Here is a 19,278-nt window from a genome sequence, read left to right on the forward strand (position 1 = left end):
AAATTTTCCAAAATATTGATGCCTGAGGCAGACATCTGGCATGTAAAATTTCAGCCCAAGTGGTTACATTTTGGCAAAGTTATAAGCAATACTAAACAAAGCGTCATAATCGGGACCGTTAGGCAACCTCAGTAACAGTCAGTGCTACTGGCCTTGGGTATATTTTAAGAGCATATTAAAATAGGCTACCCAGGCAGGCCTGTACTCACATGAGCACAACTACAACTTCCTACAGTATCTTTCTGTCACGCCCCTTGCTCCCCTTCATGAATGCTTCTCTGAGGAATAGCCTGGGCTTGAAGTTACCCCAGGAGCTTTGTCATGGAATTGTTCAAGTGAACTGTAAGGCAACCTTTATGAAAAAACTTAGTCAGTCCTCTGGGTGGCTACTGAACACAGAGTTCAATGTCATCACTCATTCTTTCTTTCTTTTCTCCTTTGGACTGTTAGATTTGTCAAATTTGCAAACTTTACTCATTTTATCTAATGTACTTTATTTATCTAGGGCTTGATCCTGCCCCACAGAAGTCAATGGGAGTTATGACATGAGTTAAGTTTAATAGTAACAATAATAACACCACCAATATTTATATAATTATTTTGTGTTCAAAGCACTTTACAAATATTAGTCAGTCTTCACATCTCTCTGGTAAGGTAGGCAAATATGTATTGTTTTCCTCCTTTACGGATGAGGAAACTGAGGCGGAGATGTTCAACTGATTTGCCCAAAGCTAGAAGAGGAGTCAATATCAGAGCCATAATTAGAACTGAGGAACTCCTAGCTCACATTCTTGGGCTCAAGTCCACCGGACAACACAATACAACAATTTTAACTTTTAAATATCTGCCTTGGAACAAACACTGTATAGTACATTGTATTCCTGTGCACTGAGAACAATTAAGCAAAGATTCTCTTCCTTGTACTAGAATGCTCCTCTTTTTGAGCTTTCTACAAACAATTGGACTTCAATGAAAGTTATGGTATTTAGCCCAAAAGACTGCAGAACTGAGTCCAGATGTGATTAAGCCTAAAATCTCTGAATCTTAACCACTGATTTATTAAAGAGCTCAACTGAAGGAGTGCATTCTTCCCTTAATAAACACAGAAAACTTCTATTCTGATAAATGGGAATTATGTTCACATGTTAAGAGAACAAACCCTTCCCTCTGATACAAGTGTAATTCCCACTAGTGGGAATATTCAGACTCAAATGACTCATTCCTAGATTCCTACATTAAGGCAAAAAGGCACTTTGATCATCTGCATAAGACAGGCTAAAGAATTTCACCAAGTGAAATGAATACTTTAATAAACAACAATAAATGCTTTATATTGGCTTGTGCCCCTTCACTTTAATCTATTCGATTTCTGGATTAGTACTTGCAATCATTTGTTCTAATTTTGTATCTTACAGCTCCTTGTCCCTGTGTCCCACAATCTCATTTACAAGGAAATGTCAATCTTGCTCCATAACATCTCATTTTAATTTCTAAATAAGATTTTAAAAATATCTACAAGTGCTCATCACAAAGAAGATTCCTTTGTGCAATTAGAGAAGAACAAAGTAAATATGGATGTAAAAGTCTAGCTTTAGGAACCCAATTTTAAATACTTTGATCCAAGTACTTTAAGTGCTGTGACAAATGTGTGTATATATTGTTTTAAAATTCTTATATACTTTAGCCCATGACTACATAAAATGTTCTTCATTGGGAAGCTGGTAGCATTTCATTGTGAGTCAATCTTCCTCTTACCCAAAGCTAACTAAACTCATTCTCTTTTTAGCGTGTGGTATTCACCTAAGAATTTCAGGTATGTGGCTTTGTGAATATGCAAATCCACACAAAGACTTAGGCTATGTACGTACTACAGCTTACGTCCATATTAGTTTTGTCAAAAGTGTGAATAAGCCACCTCCCTGAGCGGTGCAAGTTACACCGACCTAAGCGCTGGAGTGGACAGCGCAATGTCGGCGGGAGAGTTTCACTCGCCAACGTAGCTACCGCCGTTTGCAGGCCCTGGAGTAATTCAGTCAATGGGAGATCTTCCTCCTGCCGCCATAGAGCGTCTGCACTAGCCGTGCTGCAGTTGCGCAGCTGTAAGCGCTGTGGTGCAGCTCTAGAACAACTGCTCTCTATGTTGTTATGCATTTTAAACCTTCTCTTTTTTCTAACCTCGATCAGAATACACAGACTAATTAACGTTAAATCTGGTATAAACTGGGGATATTGCAACAAAAATTCAAACTATTTTTAAAACTGATTCAGATAAACCCCTACAGATGATTTTATAACTAGTTTGGGCTGATTAACCCTGTCCTCCGGGCCTAATTCTCATTCACACTGAGATCACTTTACCTGGGTGGCCTTAGTGTAAATGAGAATCAGGCCGTGTGGCTCCAACTGTTTTAAAAAACAATTTAGTTCAACTAGCCATTTTGGGGACAGGCCTGGAGAAATTGAGTGTAAAGGGGATTTTTAATACTTTACCATTTTGCGATTCCTAAAATAGTGAGGGAAGAAGTGGGGAAGTACTATTACTTACATTAAAGAAAAGAGCAGGGATTGGTGTGAAACACTTTATATGAATCAAACTCAAACTGTCAGGAAGGTGTCCTTCTCTGGCTCCAACATAAAAAAGCCTAACACAAAAGGAGAGAAAAAAGTCTAATTAGCCAAGCAGAGTCCTTCTGCTTTTCTACAAAGGCAGAACCAATTATCTTATTTTTTGTTGTTGTAAACATTTATGGAGAAAAATGCTTTTCTGTTGTAAGTACCATTCTTTTGTCCACCTTTGCCTTTCACTGAATAATAGACAGCGCTAATGTACATGCCAGGGCACAAAAACACCTCCATCATTAAGAAATGATTTGACTTAATGTGACAAATGTAGATCAGACTACTAGGTAATCAGAAGACTGCACTTGCCCCATTTTAAGTAGCTCTTCATTTGAGAGTTCCTATAATAAAATCTGTACTACTGACAATCGTACTTCACTGCAAGCATATGTTTACTGTAGAAACATTGCACATTTCATTGAAAGAACTTCCTGTAGCCTGAAATATACTGAATGCTATTGCTCCTAAAATGTCAAAAGTCCCTACCAGGACTATCAAAAGCCACCACAATGCTTAGAGAGGGGGCAATTTGACAGCAAAAAAGTATATAGTCCAGTCCAATCCTCTGTGCTGAGCACGCTTTCTTTTTAGGGGAGAGGAGCCATATCTGCACCTTTGCATAGCTGGAGAAGCTCCATGCAGTCTTTTAGATTATAAGCTCTTTGGGACTGGAATAATCATTTACTATATGTTTGCACAGCACTAGCACAAAGGAGCTTTGACCTTGTTTGCCTCTAGTCACGAGCACAACGTTTAACTAACTATCTGCTGGTTTCAGGGTAGCAGCCGTCTTAGTCTGTATTCGCAAAAAGAACAGGAGGACTTGTGGCACCTTAGAGACTAACCAATTTATCTGAGCATAAGCTTTCGTGAGCTACAGCTCACTTCATCGGATGCATTCAGGGGAAAATACAGTGGGGAGATTTATATACATAGAGAACATGAAACAATGGGTGTTACCATACAACTGTAACCAGAGTGATCACTTAAGGTAAGCTATTACCAGCAGGCGAGTGTGTGTGTGGGGGGGGACCTTTTGTAGTGATAATCAAGGTGGGCCATTTCCAGCAGTTGACAAGAACGTCTGAGGAACAGTGGGGGGTGGAGATAGCGGGGGGATAAACATGGGGAAATAGTTTTACTTTGTGTAATGACCCATCCATTCCCAGTCTCTATTCAAGCCTAAGTTAATTGTATCCAGTTTGCAAATTAATTCCAATTCAGCAGTCTCTCGTTGGAGTCTGTTTCTGAAGTTTTTTTGTTGAAGTATTGCCTTTTTTAGGTTTGTAATCGAGTGACCAGAGAGATTGAAGTGTTCTCCAACTGGTTTTTGAATGTTATAATTCTTGAAGTCTGATTTGTGTCCATTTATTCTTTTATGTAGAGCCTGTCCAGTTTGACCAATGTACATGGCAGAGGGGCATTGCTGGCACATGTTGGCATATATCACATTGGTAGATGTGCAGGTGAACAAGCCTCTGATAGTGTGGCTGATGTGATTAGGCCCTATGATGGTGTCCCCTGAATAGATATGTGGACACAGTTGGCAATGGGCTTTGTTGCAAGGATAGGTTCCTGGGTTAGTGGTTCTGTTGTGTGGTGTGTGGTTGCTGGTGAGTATTTGCTTCAGGTTGGGGGGCTGTCTGTAAGCAAGGACTGGCCTGTCTCCCAAGATCTGTGAGAGTGATGGGTCATCCTTCAGGATAGGTTGTAGATCCTTGATGATGCATTGGAGAGGTTTTAATTGGGGGCTGAAGGTGATGGCTAGTGGCGTTCTGTTATTTTCTTTGTTGGGCCTGTCATAGAATCATAGAATCACAGAATATCAGGATTGGAAGGGACCTCAGGAGGTCATCTAGTCCAACCCCCTGCTCAAAGCAGGACCGATCCCCGACTAAATCATCCCAGCCAGGGCTTTGTCCCGTAGTAGGTAGCTTCTGGGTAGTCTTCTGGCTCTGTCAATCTGTTTCTTCACTTCAGCAGGTGGGCATTGTAGTTGTAAGAATGCTTGATAGAGATCTTATAGGTGTTTGTCTCTGTCTGAGGGGTTGGCGCAAATGCGGTTGTATCGTAGAGCTTGGCTGTAGACAATGGATCGCGTGGTGTGGTCTGGATGAAAGTTGGAGGCATGTAGCTAGGAATAGCAGTCATTAGGTTTCCGGTATAGGGTGGTGTTTATGTGACCACCACTTATGAGCACTGTAGTGTCCAAGAAGTGGATCTCTTGTGTGGACTGGTCCAGGCTGAGGTTGATGTTGGGATGGAAATTGTTGAAATCATAGTGGAATTCCTCAAGGGCTTCTTTTCCATGGGTCCAGATGATGAAGATGTCATCAATGTAGCGCAAGTAGAGCAGGGGCATTAGGGGATGAGAGCTGAGGAAGCGTTATTCTAAGTCAGCCACAGACTCCAACGAGAGACTGCTGAATTGGAATTAATCTGCAAACTGGATACAATTAACTTAGGCTTGAATAGAGACTGGGAGTGGATGGATCATTACACAAAGGAAAATTATTTCCCCATGTTTATCGCCCCCTCACACACCCACCCTCCACTGTTCCTCAGACGTTCTTGTCAACTGCTGGAAATGGCCCACCTTGGTTATCCCTACAAAAGGTTTCCCTCTCCCCCCGGCTCTCCTGCTGGTAATAGCTCACCTTAAGTGATCACTCTGGTTACAGTGTGTATGGTAACACCCATTGTTTCATGTTCTCTATGTATATAAATCTCCACACTGTATTTTCCACTGAATGCATCCGATGAAGTGAGCTGTAGCTCACAAAAGCTTATGCTCAGATAAATTTGTTAGTCTCTACGGTGCCACAAGTACTCCTTTTCTTTTAACTAACTACCGTAATTAACTAAATAATGCACTGTGGATTGCAGTGGGAGGGATAACGTAAGCCTCAAACAAACAGTACTGGAATGTGCTGGACTTTTCTCCTGAATTTGGTTCTTTCATACTTATAGCTGTAGACACAGAAGGTGAGACCTACAGGATTATAGCTGCATCTTGGTTTTAAGTGTTTTGGTTTTCTTCCAGTGTCTCAAGTATATACCTGTCCACAGACAACATGAAATTATGCTAAATACTTAGCTATAAAGCATGAACTATTAGCACTGAAATAAATATTTATTAACCCAAAATATTAAAAGCTTTATTTAGATTCAGATTAACTTGCAGCTATATACAGCAAATTCACCACATTTGATAGGCCAAGGGCAGTGTTGCTCCCCACAAACGAATAATAACTCCACACTGCACTTGCATATTCTGAATTATTTTGCTTTGGCATTACAGAAAGATAACCATGGAACTATATGATATTATAGGACAAAGATGGTGCTAAATGATGACCGTTTATCCTCGGATTGTGGCATTCCTTCAGGTTTGGTACTTCTAATGTATTCATAAGCACATGGCAACATTAGCAGACTTTCAATTCTGTTGAATAGGATCTATGTCAAATTTATGGTGAGATTGATGGTTTATATCTATGAAAGTTCAATTCTGGCTTGACTGAAAGGAATTTTTTTTTCCCTTTGTTGGGCCTTGTTTTTCTGTTTAAAGCAGTTCCAATTCTGTTTATTATTTATGAGTTATCAACAGGAACTATTATTGGATCAGTTTCAAATATCACAGTATAGCAATATTCTTTGACAGATGAAAAAGGAAGAACACAAATATTCTTCAGTGTAATGCAAATAAAATTGGACTATTAATTGACTCTAAAATAACACCTCTATCCAGTTGTGCTATTTCTCATTGGAATCTGGAGGTGTGCTCAGAGATCTCTTTGCCCTGGTGTACACAAGGACTTTAGGTCGGATTTAGCAGCATTAAATCGATGTAAACCTGCACCCGTCCACATAATGAAGCCCTTTTTTCTGACTTAAAGGGCTCTTAAAATCAATTTTCTTACTCCACCCCTGACAAGTGGATTAGCGCTTAAATCGGCCTTGCCGGGTCGAATTTGGGGTATTGTGGACACAATTTGACGGTATTGGCCTCCGGGAGCTATCCCAGAGTGCTCCATTGTGACTGCTCTGGACAGCACTCTCAACTCAGATGCACTGGCCAGGTAGACAGGAAAAGAACCGCAAACTTTTGAATCTCATTTCCTGTTTGGCCAGTGTGGCAAGCTGCAGGTGACCATGCAGAGCTCATCAGCAGAGGTGACCACGATGGAGTCCCAGAATCGCAAAAGAGCTCCAGCATGGACTGAACGGGAGGTACGGGATCTGATCGCTATATGGGGAGAGGAATCCGTGCTATCAGAACTCCGTTCCAGTTTTCGAAATGCCAAAACCTTTGTCAAAATCTCCCAGGGCACGAAGGACAGAGGCCATAACAGGGACCCGAAGCAGTGCTGCATGAAACTTAAGGAGCTGAGGCAAGCCTACCAGAAAACCAGAGAGGCGAACGGCTGCTCCGGGTTAGAGCCCCAAACATGCCGCTTCTATGATGAGCTGCATGCCATTTTAGGGGGTTCAGCCACCACTACCCCAGCCGTGTTGTTTGACTCCTTCAATGGAGATGGAGGCAACACGGAAGCAGGTTTTGGGGACGAAGAAGATGATGACGATGATGAGGTTGTAGATAGCTCACAGCAAGCAAGCAGAGAAACCGGTTTTCCCGACAGCCAGGAACTGTTTCTCACCCTGGACCTGGAGCCAGTACCCCCGAAACCCACCCAAGGCTGCCTCCTGGACCCAGCAGGCGGAGAAGGGACCTCCGGTGAGTGTACCTTTTAAAATACTATACATGGTTTAAAGGCAAGCATGTGAAAGGATTAATTTGCCCTGGCATTCGCAGCTCTCCTGGATGTACTCCCAAAGACTTTGCAAAAGGTTTCTGGAGAGGGCAGCCTTATTCGGTCCACCATGGTAGGACACTTTACCACTCCAGGCCAGTAGCATGTACTCGGGAATCATTGTAGAGCAAAGCATTGCAGTGTATGTTTGCTGGCGTTCAAACAACATCCGTTCTTTATCTCTCTGTGTTATCCTCAGGAGAGTGAGATATCATTCATGGTCACCTGGTTGAAATAGCGTGTTTTTCTTCAGGGGACATTCAGAGGTGCCCGTTCCTGCTGGGCTGTTTGCCTGTGGCTGAACAGAAATATTCCCCGCTGTTAGCCACGGGGACAGTTGAAGTGGTAGCCACGCGGTGGAGGGAGGCAAAATGCAACCTTGTAATGAAAGCACATGTGCTATGTATGTAATGTTAACAGCAAGGTTTATCCTGAAAGAGTGTAGCCACTGTTTTATAAAATGTGTCTTTTTAAATACCGCTGTCCCTTTTTTTTTCTCCACCAGCTGCATGTGTTTCAATGATCACAGGATCTTCTCCTTCCCAGAGGCTAGTGAAGATTAGAAAGAAAAAAAAACGCACTCGTGATGAAATGTTCTCTGAGCTCATGCTGTCCTCCCACACTGACAGAGCACAGACAAATGCGTGGAGGCAAATAATGTCAGAGTGCAGGAAAGCACAAAATGACTGGGAGGAGAGGTGGCGGGCTGAAGAGAGTAAGTGGCAGGCTGAAGAGAGGGCTGAAGCTCAAATGTGGCGGCAGCGTGATGAGAGGAGGCAGGATTCAATGCTGAGGCTGCTGGAGGATCAAACCAGTACGCTCCAGTGTATGGTTGAGCTGCAGCAAAGGCAGCTGGAGCACAGACTGCCACTGCAGCCCCTCTGTAACCAACCGCCCTCCTCCCCAAGTTCCATAGCCTCCACACCCAGACGCCCAAGAACACGGTGGGGGGGGCCTCTGGCCAACCAGCCACTCCACCACAGAGGATTGCCCAAAAAACAGAAGACTGGCATTCAATAAATTTTAAAGTTGTAAACTTTTAAAGTGCTGTGTGGCATTTTCCTTCCCTCCTCCACCACCCCTCCTGGGCTACCTTGGTAGTCATCCCCCTATTTGTGTGATGAATGAATAAAGAATGCATGAATGTGAAGCAACAATGACTTTATTGCCTCTGCAAGCGGTGATCGAAGGGAGGAGGGGAGGGTGGTTAGCTTACAGGAAAGTAGAGTGAACCAAGGGGCGGGGGGGTTTCATCAAGGAGAAACAAACAGAACTTTCACACCGTAGCCTGGGCAGTCATGAAACTGGTTTTCAAAGCTTCTCTGATGCGTACCACGCCCTCCTGTGCTCTTCTAACCGCCCTGGTGTCTGGCTGCGCGTAACCAGCAGCCAGACGATTTGCCTCAACCTCCCACCCCGCCATAAACATCTCCCCCTTACTCTCACAGATATTGTGGAGCGCACAGCAAGCAGTAATAACAGTGGGAATATTGGTTTCGCTGAGTTCTAAGCGAGTCAGTAAACTGCGCCAGCGTGCCTTTAAATGTCCAAATGCACATTCTACCACCATTCTGCACTTGCTCAGCCTGTAGTTGAACAGCTCCTGACTACTGTCCAGGGTGCCTGTGTACGGCTTCATGAGCCATGGCATTAAGGGGTAGGCTGGGTCCCCAAGGATAACTATAGGCATTTCAACATCCCCAACAGTTATTTTCTGGTCTCGGAATAAAGTCCCTTCCTGCAGCTTTTGAAACAGACCAGAGTTCCTGAAGATGCGAGCGTCATGTACCTTTCCCGGCCATCCCACGTTGATGTTGGTGAAACGTCCCTTGTGATCCACCAGAGCTTGCAGCACTATTGAAAAGTACCCCTTGCGGTTTATGTACTCGCCGGCTTGGTGCTCCGGTGCCAAGATAGGGATATGGGTTCCGTCTATGGCCCCACCACAGTTAGAGAATCCCATTGCAGCAAAGCCATCCACTATGACCTGCACATTTCCCAGGGTCACTATCCTTGATATCAGCAGATCTTTGATTGCGTGGGCTACTTGCATCACAGCAGCCCCCACAGTAGATTTGCCCACTCCAAATTGATTCTCAACTGACCGGTAGCTGTCTGGTGTTACAAGCTTCCCCAGGGCTATCACCACTCGCTTCTCAACTATGAGGGCTGCTCTCATCTTGGTATTCATGTGCTTCAGGGCAGGGGAAAGCAAGTCACAAAGTTCCATGAAAGTGCCCTTACGCATGCGAAAGTTTCGCAGCCACTGGGAATCGTCCCAGACCTGCAACACTATGCGGTCCCACCAGTCTGTGCTTGTTTCCCGAGCCCAGAATCGGCGTTCCATGGCATGAACCTGCCCTATTAGCACCATGATGCATGCATTGGCAGGGCCCATGCTTTCAGAGAAATCTGTGTCCATGTCCTGATCACTCACGTGACCTCGCTGACGTCGCCTCCTCGCCCGGTATCGCTCTGCCAGGTTCTGGTGCTGCATATACTGCTGGATAATGCGTGTGGTGTTTAATGTGCTCCTAATTGCCAAAGTGAGCTGAGCGGCCTCCATGCTTGCCTTGGTATGGCTCCGCACAGAAAAAAGGGGCGGAACGATTGTCTGCCGTTGCTCTGACGGAGCGAGGGGCGACTGACGACATGGCTTACAGGGTTGGCTTACAGGGAATTAAAATCAACAAAGGGGGTGGCTTTACATCAAGGAGTATTTCAGGCAGGACTTCACGGAGGGTTCAAATAAGAAATGGTGCACCTAAGTAATTGTTCTTATTGGAACAAGCAGGTTGGTCTGGCCTCTGATTGATACGTGGCTAGATTTACCTCACTGCACCTTCTCTGTGAGTGACTGCAGTGTGACCTAGAGGAATGAGTCCCCTAGACGGGGGAGAGGGGGAAGAAAATGAGTACAAAACAAATCTGGTCTATTTCTTGTTTTGATCCACTCCATCAATCTTTTACATCTTTGGCTGGCAGCAGACGGTGCAGAAGGACTGCAAGCCATCCACATCTCATGGCTGCTTGGCAGAAGACGGTGCAGTAGGACTGCTAGCCATCCTCATCTCTTGCCTGCCTGGCAGAAGATGGTACAGTAGGACTGCTAGAAATCCGTATCGCCTGCCTGCTCACCATAAGATGGTTCAATAGGACTGACTGCAGGACTAAAGAGAATGACCTGGTCAAGTCACTCCAAATTTAGTCCCTGCGGCCAGGAGCACCTTGGACATGACGTTGATGGCTACCAGTCGTACTGTACCATCTGCTGCCACAAGGCAATGGGTTGCTGCTGCTGTGTAGCAATGCAGTACCACGTCTGCCAGCACCCAGGAGATATACAGTGATGGTTACCTGAGCGGGCTCCATGCTTGCCGTGGTATGGCGTCTGCACAGGTAACTCAGGAAAAAAGGCGCGGAACGATTGTCTGCCCTTGCTTTCATGGACGGGGGGAGGGAACGGGGGCCTGACGATATGTACCCAGAACCACCTGCGACAATGTTTTAGCCCCATCAGGCATTGGGATCTCAACCCAGAATTCCAGTGGGCGGTGGAGACTGCGGGAACTGTGGGATAGCTACCCACAGTGCAACACCCCGGAAGTCGACTCTAGCCTTGGTACTGTGGAAGCACTCCGCCAAGTTAATGCACTTAATGCACTTAGAGCATTTTCTGTGGGGGGACACACATTTGAATATATAAAACCAATTTCTAAAAAAACTGACTTCTATAAATTCGACCTAATTTCGTAGTGTAGACATACCCTTTGTTTTATTTACTCAGATTTTACCCTACAAGCTTTCTGAGGCACAGAGTTTTGCATTGGGTTTTACCTACAAATAAAAGAAGCGAGGCGCAAGCCCTGAGTGGCCTACAATCATAGGGCCACACTATGGCAGCTAATTACTGCTTGGCAAAGGAGGCCGTGCTGAGCTGTTCTGGAAACATTGTGCCAAGACACAAGTGTACCTCATACAATGCCTCCCAAAGCACCCCACCAGGAAGGGGTAGTGAATCTGCTGTGTCACTAACTAGGAGGGGCAGTATACACAGATCTACAATTTTACAAGGCCTTCTCCCTATCATTCCTCATTTCTTTTGGGATGGTTCATTCCCCAGGTGGCACTAATAGGGAACATTCTTTGTGCACCAGGAATGCAATCCGTGTCAACCATGCATGGGCGTCTTAGACCCTCACTTCCTAGACCAGCCACATCTTCTTGTAGCAAGTCTGCCAGTCAAGTTAGACCAAAGAAACTCAACAGTCACTCCTGTTAACATTCTACTGCTACCTTTAGACTGCATTCTTAACATTATAGAATGTATTATTTATCCTACAATACTAAACACCTGAAAGGGAGATAGTCACAGATTCTTAACTTCAGCAAGTCCCACTGCAATGTATTATTAAATGATGCCACTTACTACGAAGTGCTATTGATTGCCCTTGGAGTACCGGCTGCTTTTGACATGTTTGATGTTTCATACCTGGAAGCTGCAATAGTTGATGAGTTTAAGCCACCATAACAAGACATGGCCACTGCAATAGGAATTATCCACTTAGCATAACTAAGGGTTTCATTACCAAATGTCTGCAATAGAAAGAAAGAGCATGAGGCTAATTACATTAAATATACAATGACAGTCTGCAAAACTGTCAGGAAAATTTATCAGTCCAAGCACAGAGTCTCTTAGCCCATTCTTTACCATGATGATAATGAAAATTACTCCTGCTGAGCGGGTGATTGGAATTTTGAAAGGCTGATCAATGCTAAGATAAGTCCTACATTTGCATTAAATCAAAACTGGATTTTTGTTAATTTCTGTAAATTGGGTTTGAAATAGTGGTTGTCATGCAGATTAGGATATATAAATCTATGGTTGAATTGTGTGTTAATAACTATAGACTTTCCATATTGTATAATATGCTGACTATATTTGTTTGTATTTTGGGGGGGTGAAATGCTAATAAAAGTTTGAGCAGGGTTCAGCAAAAATTTGTCTCAAACCTATTTTTGTCAGTATAGAGTGTGCAGTGACAATACTGAACACCATGAAGTAGAACTACAGCAAAATTGGACCCTAAAGCAATCCAAACTTTCTACTCCTTATTCTCTGGGTTTATTTAAAAAAAACGCTACATCTAGGTCATTGTTAGGATCAGTATTTGCAGAGATTATTAAATGGTTTAATAAGCATCAGTTCACAGAGATATGCATTATGCCTGAGTCATCACAGTGTACTGGTGGTATTACACAGGAACAAGTAGTTATTGCTATTAAACACACATACAGAGGAAATACTTTACTTGGTAGGGTAAGAAATCTGCTGTAAAGGGACTACATGAGAATCTTCCACAGAATTATATATATTGTAAACATTTGCCTTAATAAACTTCACACAACTTACCACTGCCACTGCGTTGCTTGTTAGGAGAGCTGGCATGTCCAACACTACATAGTATGCTATGTTAGTCAGCAAGTAAATAATGGTCACAATAGGCATTGAAATTGCAATTGAGAGGGGTAGATTCCTACAAAGAGAGAGAGAAAATGGTATTGCATCATATTGAAATGAGAAATGCTCCTCCCAAATACAAGTGCGTGGGGTAATATCTTTTATTGGCCCAGCTTCTGTTGGTGAAGGGGACAAGCTTTCGTGCTTACACAGAACTTTTCTGCAGGTGTGGGAACTTATTCAGGCCTGCTCTACATTACAGGGTTAGGTCGATATAAGCTGTCAACCTAGCTCCGGAAGTGCCTTCACTTAAATTTGGCTCCTGTCAATGTATGTGCCTCTCCATGCTGATTGAGGCTACATCTACACTTTCCAAAGTAATTTAGTATCGAATATTACCCCTAAGAATTTGAACCTTTTAACTGTTAGGTGTAGACCAGGCCTTGGAAATGAACATGTTTCCAGAACACTAGTATAACTCCCTTGTCTCTCACTTTTGCCCCAGTTTATTATTACCCTTGATTTTGGCTCATTTCCTCGAAGGTAAAATACAGCACTGGCTGACCACAAAAAAAAAAAAAAAAAAAAGTGGGAATTTGAAAGGGCCTGTGGAAGTTAGGCACCCAGATCCTATTCATTTTCAGTGGAAGTTGGATGCCCTAATTCCTTAGGTGCCTTTGAAAATCCCATCCTAAAAAGTAAAGAAAATAATGTCACATATGGAGCTATTGACTTTTTGATATAATAATCTGAAGAGAAAAAGGGAAATCACATAGGGGTAAGGTGCTTAGTAGGTCTTTTCAAAAGCTAGAATTTTTTTATGGATAGTAGTTTGATTAATTTCAAAATTAGGACAACCCCGACCCCCACAACAAACTGAACTCATCCATTGGGTCATTGAACAATCTATCTTGTCACATGGTCATGTTTTCATAATCTTTGTAACACTTTGGAGGATTTGAGAGTATGCACAAACCTTTCAGGATTCCTCATCTCCTCAGTGACATAATTCAGGGTATCCCATCCAGAGTAGGAAAAGAGGGCTGAATACAGAGCAAGTGCTATACATCCTATATCAGTTGTTGAACCTTCAAATGGAGTTTTAAGATTTTCTGTTTCTCCTATGTAAATATTATAACGCAGTTATAAGTTATGTTTAAATGTTTTTCGGTCTTATCTAATTTAAGTATATACACTTCAGCTAAACAAAATAAAACAAAAGCTACTGTTCTCAGACCATAATAAAACCTTTTTAAAATATATAGATATTTTCATAGCATTGGAGATATAAAAAAGCTTAGTCAGTTAGAGACATCAGTACATTCACAAATTGTGATATGGAACTACACATGTAAGTAATGTTTTTCCATATTTGTTGTCTGACTATTATGGGACTAGTTCTGACTTGATTAATAAGGTACTGCCATTGACTTCAGTGGGACCATCCACACCCTCTGTTAAAAGCCCAGGAGAGTGTGACCAGTGGATTGGATGGGAATCAGGAGGCTAGAGTTCTATTCCTGGCTCCTTCTCTGACTTGCTGTGCAACTCACGTCATGGCAGTTTCCCCATTTATAAAATGGGGTTAATTATAGTTACTTTCTTTTTTAAAGCACTTTGAATTCTAGGGATAAAATTGCTATATAAAAGCATAATATTGTCATTTTTATAAGTTAATTTCTGTAATGCATTTATTAATGTGAAATCTGATATGATGTAATTCTAATTATCTACAGGTATCTGTGTAGATTTCTTTAAGTATCCAGCAGGGGAAGAACTCCTGGGATCCAGGTTTTCATTAGCATGCTAAAGAAACTGATTTGAATAAAAATGTTTACCTCAAATATGCAGGGAAAGTGGAAGTGGAGGAAAGACTTTTAAAATGACCAGATATGCAGAAGGAAATTGAAAAATCACTTATAAATAGAAATGGAATTATGTATTATGAGTGAGATGAGCATTCAGACACTTTACTCAGTTATGAACAAAGGGAGGACTTCTTTATAAAGTCACCCTGGACACGAAGAAGGTAGTTAAATATGGGGAATTCATGGGTTACACACAAGCAGTAAGCTATGGAGACCGACAGCGTAAAGTTTGCAGCTACTAGTGTTTCACCTTTGTAACAAAATCTCATACCCAGTTACTGTTAGAATTGGGATAGGTGAAGTTAAATCATAGGATCCATCTACACTCCATGGAGAGGGACTGCAGATGGGGGTCTGTGCTGACAAAGAGAGACACCTCTGACTTTAGTGGTATCAAAACAGAGTGACAGGGCTGAGAAACTTACCTTCTAAAAACAGCATGGTTTCAAAATCACAAGCATTCATAATGTCCAAAAAATAAACACATTTGACTATATCAGGAATACTGAAGCTAGGGAAAAACATAACTGTTCTCAGTAAAATAACTGCTGAGTGAAAGAGTGTTGACCCGATCTAGGGTGACCAGACAGCAAATGAGAAAAATCAGGACAGGGAGTGGAGGGTAATAGGAGCCTACATAAGAAAAAGACGCAAAAATTGGGACGGTCCCTATAAAATCAGGACATCTGGTCACCCTAACCCGATCAAAAATTCCTCTGAGTTTCCTTCATCCTTCTCCCCAGCTTCCTATTGCTTCCCCATTTTAATACCCTGAATCTATTTAAATATAATACAGATTAGGTTGTGCTTATCCCCTACTAGTTTAGGGCTTGTCTACACTTACAGCACTGCAGCAGTTGCAGTGATTAGTGAAGATGCTACCTACTCCTATGGGAGTATCTCCTGTTGGTGTAGGTACTCCACCTTCCTGAGAGGCAGTAGCTATATCGACAGGATACTCCCTTCCATCGACATAGTGCTGTCTACACTGGGAGTTTGGCCGGTATAATGCATCGCTCAGGTGTGTGGATTTTCCATACCCTTGAGCGACCATAGTTATACAGACATAAGTTCATAGCATAGACTAGGGCTTATCAGATGACTTGACTCCCACTGAAAGCTCTTAGCAGTCTTCATTCACAATAAAAACATTTGCCACCCCTCCATCTCTGTTTTCCTAGCCAGATTAGAAAATATAATAGAGAATGACAATCAGCAATGTTCTCCTCCCCCATTCTCACTCCTTGTCCTTATCGCTATGTTCAGCAGTTTGCTTCTGATCAGAGCTGACAGGTCACAGACAACTCACATGATCTGACCTACTAAGGCCTGTTTACACACAAAAGCTATACTATTTTTCCTATACTGGTATAAATAGTATAGCTCCCTGAGGATGGGCACAGTAATATCAGTATAAAGGTGTTTATGCCAGTGTAGCTTATTTATGAACAGGAACAATGAATTACTTATTTATTGCCTATCTATTTTTATTAGTCTGCCTTGTCTTTTAGAGTACTAGCTCTTCAAGAGTGAGACTGTCTTTTATTATGTGGTAATGCAGTGGCGAGCACAATGGAGTTTATAATCCTGGTTGGACCCTGGTTCTCCCAGAATACAGACAATAAAATACCATCCTAAACCCTGTCTTTACTATAGGCCTCTCTCCAATAGCATTTTCTCTTCTATTAAACTGAAACTCCTCAGTCCTAACTACATTATGGTCAAAAAAGTGACCACATAAAATGGTCCCTATATATCCCACAAGATTGTTCCTTGTACATATTGACTAGGGCTGTCGATTAATCGCAGTTAACTCATGCAATTAACTCAAAAAGGTTAATTATGATTAAAAAATTTCATCACAATTAATCACAGTTTGAATTGCACTGTCAAACAGTAGCATACCACTTGAAATTTGTTAAATATTTTGGATGTTTTTCTACATTTTCATATATATTGTATTCTGTGTTGTAATTGAAATCAAAGTGTATATTATTTTTATTACAAATATTTGCACTGCAAACATGATAAACAAAAGAAATAGGATTTTTCAATTCACCTCATACAAGAAATATAGCGCAGTCTCTTTCTCATGAAAGTGCAATTTACAAATGTAGATTTTTGTTACATACCTGCACTCAAAAACAAAACAATGTAAAACTTCAAAGCCTACAAGTCCACGTAGTCCTACTTCTTGTTTAGCCAATTGCTAAGTTTACATTTATAGGAGATAATGCTGCCCGCTTCTTATTTACAGTGTCACCTGAAAGTGAGAACAGACGTTCACATAGCACTTTTGTAGCTGGCACTGCAAGGTATTTAAGAGCCAGATATGCTAAACATTCATATGCCCCTTCATGCTTTGGCCACCATTCCAGAGGACATGCTTCCATGCTGATGACGTTTGTTAAAAAAATAATGCTAAAATATAATGAGGTAATTAAATTTATGACTGAACTCCTTGGGGGAGAACTGTATGTCCCCTGCTATTTTACGTGCATTCTGCCATATATTTCATGTTATAGCAGTCTCGGATGATGACCCAGCACATGTTGTTCGTTTTAAGAACATTTTCACAGCAGATTTGACAAAACGCAAAGAAGGTACCAGTGTAAGATTTCTAAAGATAGCTACAGCACTCAATCCAAGGATTAAGAACCTGAAGTGCCTTCCAAAATCTGAGTGGGATGAGGTGTGGAGCATGCTTTCAGAAATCTTAAAAGAACAACTTTCCAATGTGGAAACTACTGAACCCAAACCATCAAAAAAGAAAATCAACCTTCTGCTGGTGGCATCTGACTCAGATAATGAAAGTGAACACGTGTTGGTCTGCACTGCTTTGGATTGTTATTGAGCAGAACCCATCATCAGCATGAAGGGACATATGAATCTTTAGCACATCTGGCATGTAAATATCTTGCGACACTGGCTACAGCAGTGCCATGAGAATGGCTGTTCTCACTTTCAGGTGTCATTGTAAACAAGAAGAGGGCAGCATTAACTCCCACAAATATAAACAAACTTGTTTGTCTGAGCAATTTGGCTGAACAAGAAATGGGACTGAGTGGACTTGCAGGCTCTAAAATTTTACATTGTTTTATTTTTGAATGCAGTTTTTTTTTTACATAATTCTATATTTGTAAGTTAAACTTTCATGATAAATCAATTGAACTACAGTACTTGTATTAGGTGAATTTAAAAATACATTTGTTTGGTTTTTTTACAGGGCAAATACTTGTAATCAAAAATAAATATAAAGTGAGAACTGTACACTTTGTATTCTGTGTTGTAATTGAAATCAATATATTTGAAAATGTAGAAAACACTCAAAAATAGTTAAATAAATGGTATTCTATTATTGTTTAACAGTGGATTAATCACACAATTAATTGCAATTAAGTTTTTTAATTGTGCAATTAATCACGATTAATTTTTTTAATCACTTGACAGCCCTAATATTGACAAATTTATGGCTGCTTACTTTTCTGACAAAAATAATTTTTACTATTTTTTTTTACATTTGTTAGCATTGTAGAGTTTTATCTGTGTGAGAGCAAGTCTGCAAAATGAACCTGGGATCTGAAATTTGAGCAGTCCTCTTTCTGATTCACACATCATCACTAGCAGTAAAGATTCTGCAAACAGCATTTAGTTAAAAGAAAAGAAGTACTTGTGGCACCTTAAAGACTAACCAATTTATTTGAGTATAAACTTTCGTGAGCTACAGCTCACTTCATTGGATGCAAACTGTGGAAAGTGTAGAAGATCCTTTTATACACACAAAGCATGAAAAAATACCTCCCCCCACCCCACTCTCCTGCTGGTAATAGCTTATCTAAAGTGATCACTCTCCTTACAATGTGTATGATAATTAAGTTGGGCCATTTCCAGCACAAATCCAGGTTTTCTCCCCCCCCCACACACAAACCCACTCGCTAGCAAGAGAGTGGGTTTGTGTGTGTGTATGCATCCGATGAAGTGAGCTGTAGCTCACGAAAGCTCATGCTCAAATAAATTGGTTAGTCTCTAAGGTGCCACAAGTACTCCTTTTCTTTTTGCGAATACAGACTAACACGGCTGTTACTCTGAAACCTAATTTATTAGAGTATAACCATGTTGTAACCCCTATTCATCCTCTACAGCTAAAAATGGACAAGGGTAGACTAAGGCAGTTTAGGCTAAGGTGTGGTTTCAAGGTTGTATGAAGACTAGGGTTCAGATTTGCGGGCACTGAAAACATGTCCTGTTCTCATGAAAATATTTGGCCCCTTATTGCGAACTATTGAGACACTGGGTCCAAGCCCTGGGTTAGTGTGATTTGTGTGTAGAAGGAAGGGGGCTAGCCTTGAACTTGAGTTTGAACCCTGGGTTTACATTTGGGTGGCGCAAATGTCTACACTGACATTTTATAGCCCTGCAGACCAGTGTCCAGGTGTGCCGAGGGTCTTTTATTGCAGTGTAGATGGAGCTTAAAGCGTCCTACAAAGCAATATAGCTGTCACTTCTTTTTCAGGAC

General features: G+C 41.7%; 2 protein-coding genes across 11 annotated transcripts in view; one reads left to right on the top strand and one right to left on the bottom strand.

Annotated features, from left to right (window-relative positions):
* Positions 1–19,278, bottom strand: part of LOC140906537 (Y+L amino acid transporter 2) — a 46,411-nt gene that overhangs the window by 14,470 nt on the left and 12,663 nt on the right. For all 4 annotated transcript variants that reach the window (XM_073330626.2, XM_073330627.2, XM_073330628.2 and 1 more), the window contains exons 4-7: positions 13,871–14,015; positions 12,847–12,970; positions 11,926–12,029; positions 2,546–2,642 (exon numbers count right to left, since the gene is read on the bottom strand). In XM_073330626.2, the coding sequence (XP_073186727.1) occupies positions 2,546–2,642; positions 11,926–12,029; positions 12,847–12,970; positions 13,871–14,015 (470 nt within the window). The remainder of the gene's footprint in view (positions 1–2,545; positions 2,643–11,925; positions 12,030–12,846; positions 12,971–13,870; positions 14,016–19,278) is intronic.
* LOC140906538 (uncharacterized) lies at positions 5,368–8,638 on the top strand. Of its 7 annotated transcripts, XM_073330634.2 has the most exons (5): positions 5,370–5,604; positions 5,921–6,013; positions 6,754–6,852; positions 6,949–7,357; positions 7,939–8,636. In XM_073330634.2, the coding sequence occupies exons 2-5, from the start codon at positions 5,960–5,962 to the stop codon at positions 8,451–8,453; spliced, it is 1,077 nt and encodes a 358-aa protein (XP_073186735.1). In that variant the 5' UTR covers positions 5,370–5,604; positions 5,921–5,959; the 3' UTR covers positions 8,454–8,636. The 7 variants fall into 7 exon arrangements, with proteins under 7 accessions (XP_073186736.1, XP_073186731.1, XP_073186735.1 ...); XM_073330635.2 differs by lacking the exon at positions 7,939–8,636 and adding an exon at positions 7,633–7,805 and having other exon boundaries at positions 5,368–5,604; positions 6,754–7,357; XM_073330630.2 differs by having other exon boundaries at positions 5,369–5,604; positions 6,754–7,357; positions 7,939–8,637.

The sequence above is a fragment of the Lepidochelys kempii genome, chromosome 2 (genome assembly GCF_965140285.1).
Source record: "Lepidochelys kempii isolate rLepKem1 chromosome 2, rLepKem1.hap1, whole genome shotgun sequence".
NCBI classification, from domain to species: Eukaryota; Metazoa; Chordata; order Testudines; family Cheloniidae; genus Lepidochelys; species Lepidochelys kempii.

What these genes read in the sequence shown, in the direction of transcription:
- LOC140906538 (XM_073330630.2), top strand. Translation starts at nt 5,960, where the DNA reads ATGGTGCTAAATGATGACCGTTTATCCTCGGATTGTGGCATTCCTTCA. An exon ending in GTGGCATTCCTTCAGGTTTG is followed by an intron (nt 6,014 to 6,753) that starts GTACTTCTAATG and finishes CTGTTTGGCCAG; the next exon opens with TGTGGCAAGCTGCAGGTGAC. An exon ending in AGGCGGAGAAGGGACCTCCG is followed by an intron (nt 7,358 to 7,938) that starts GTGAGTGTACCT and finishes TTTCTCCACCAG; the next exon opens with CTGCATGTGTTTCAATGATC.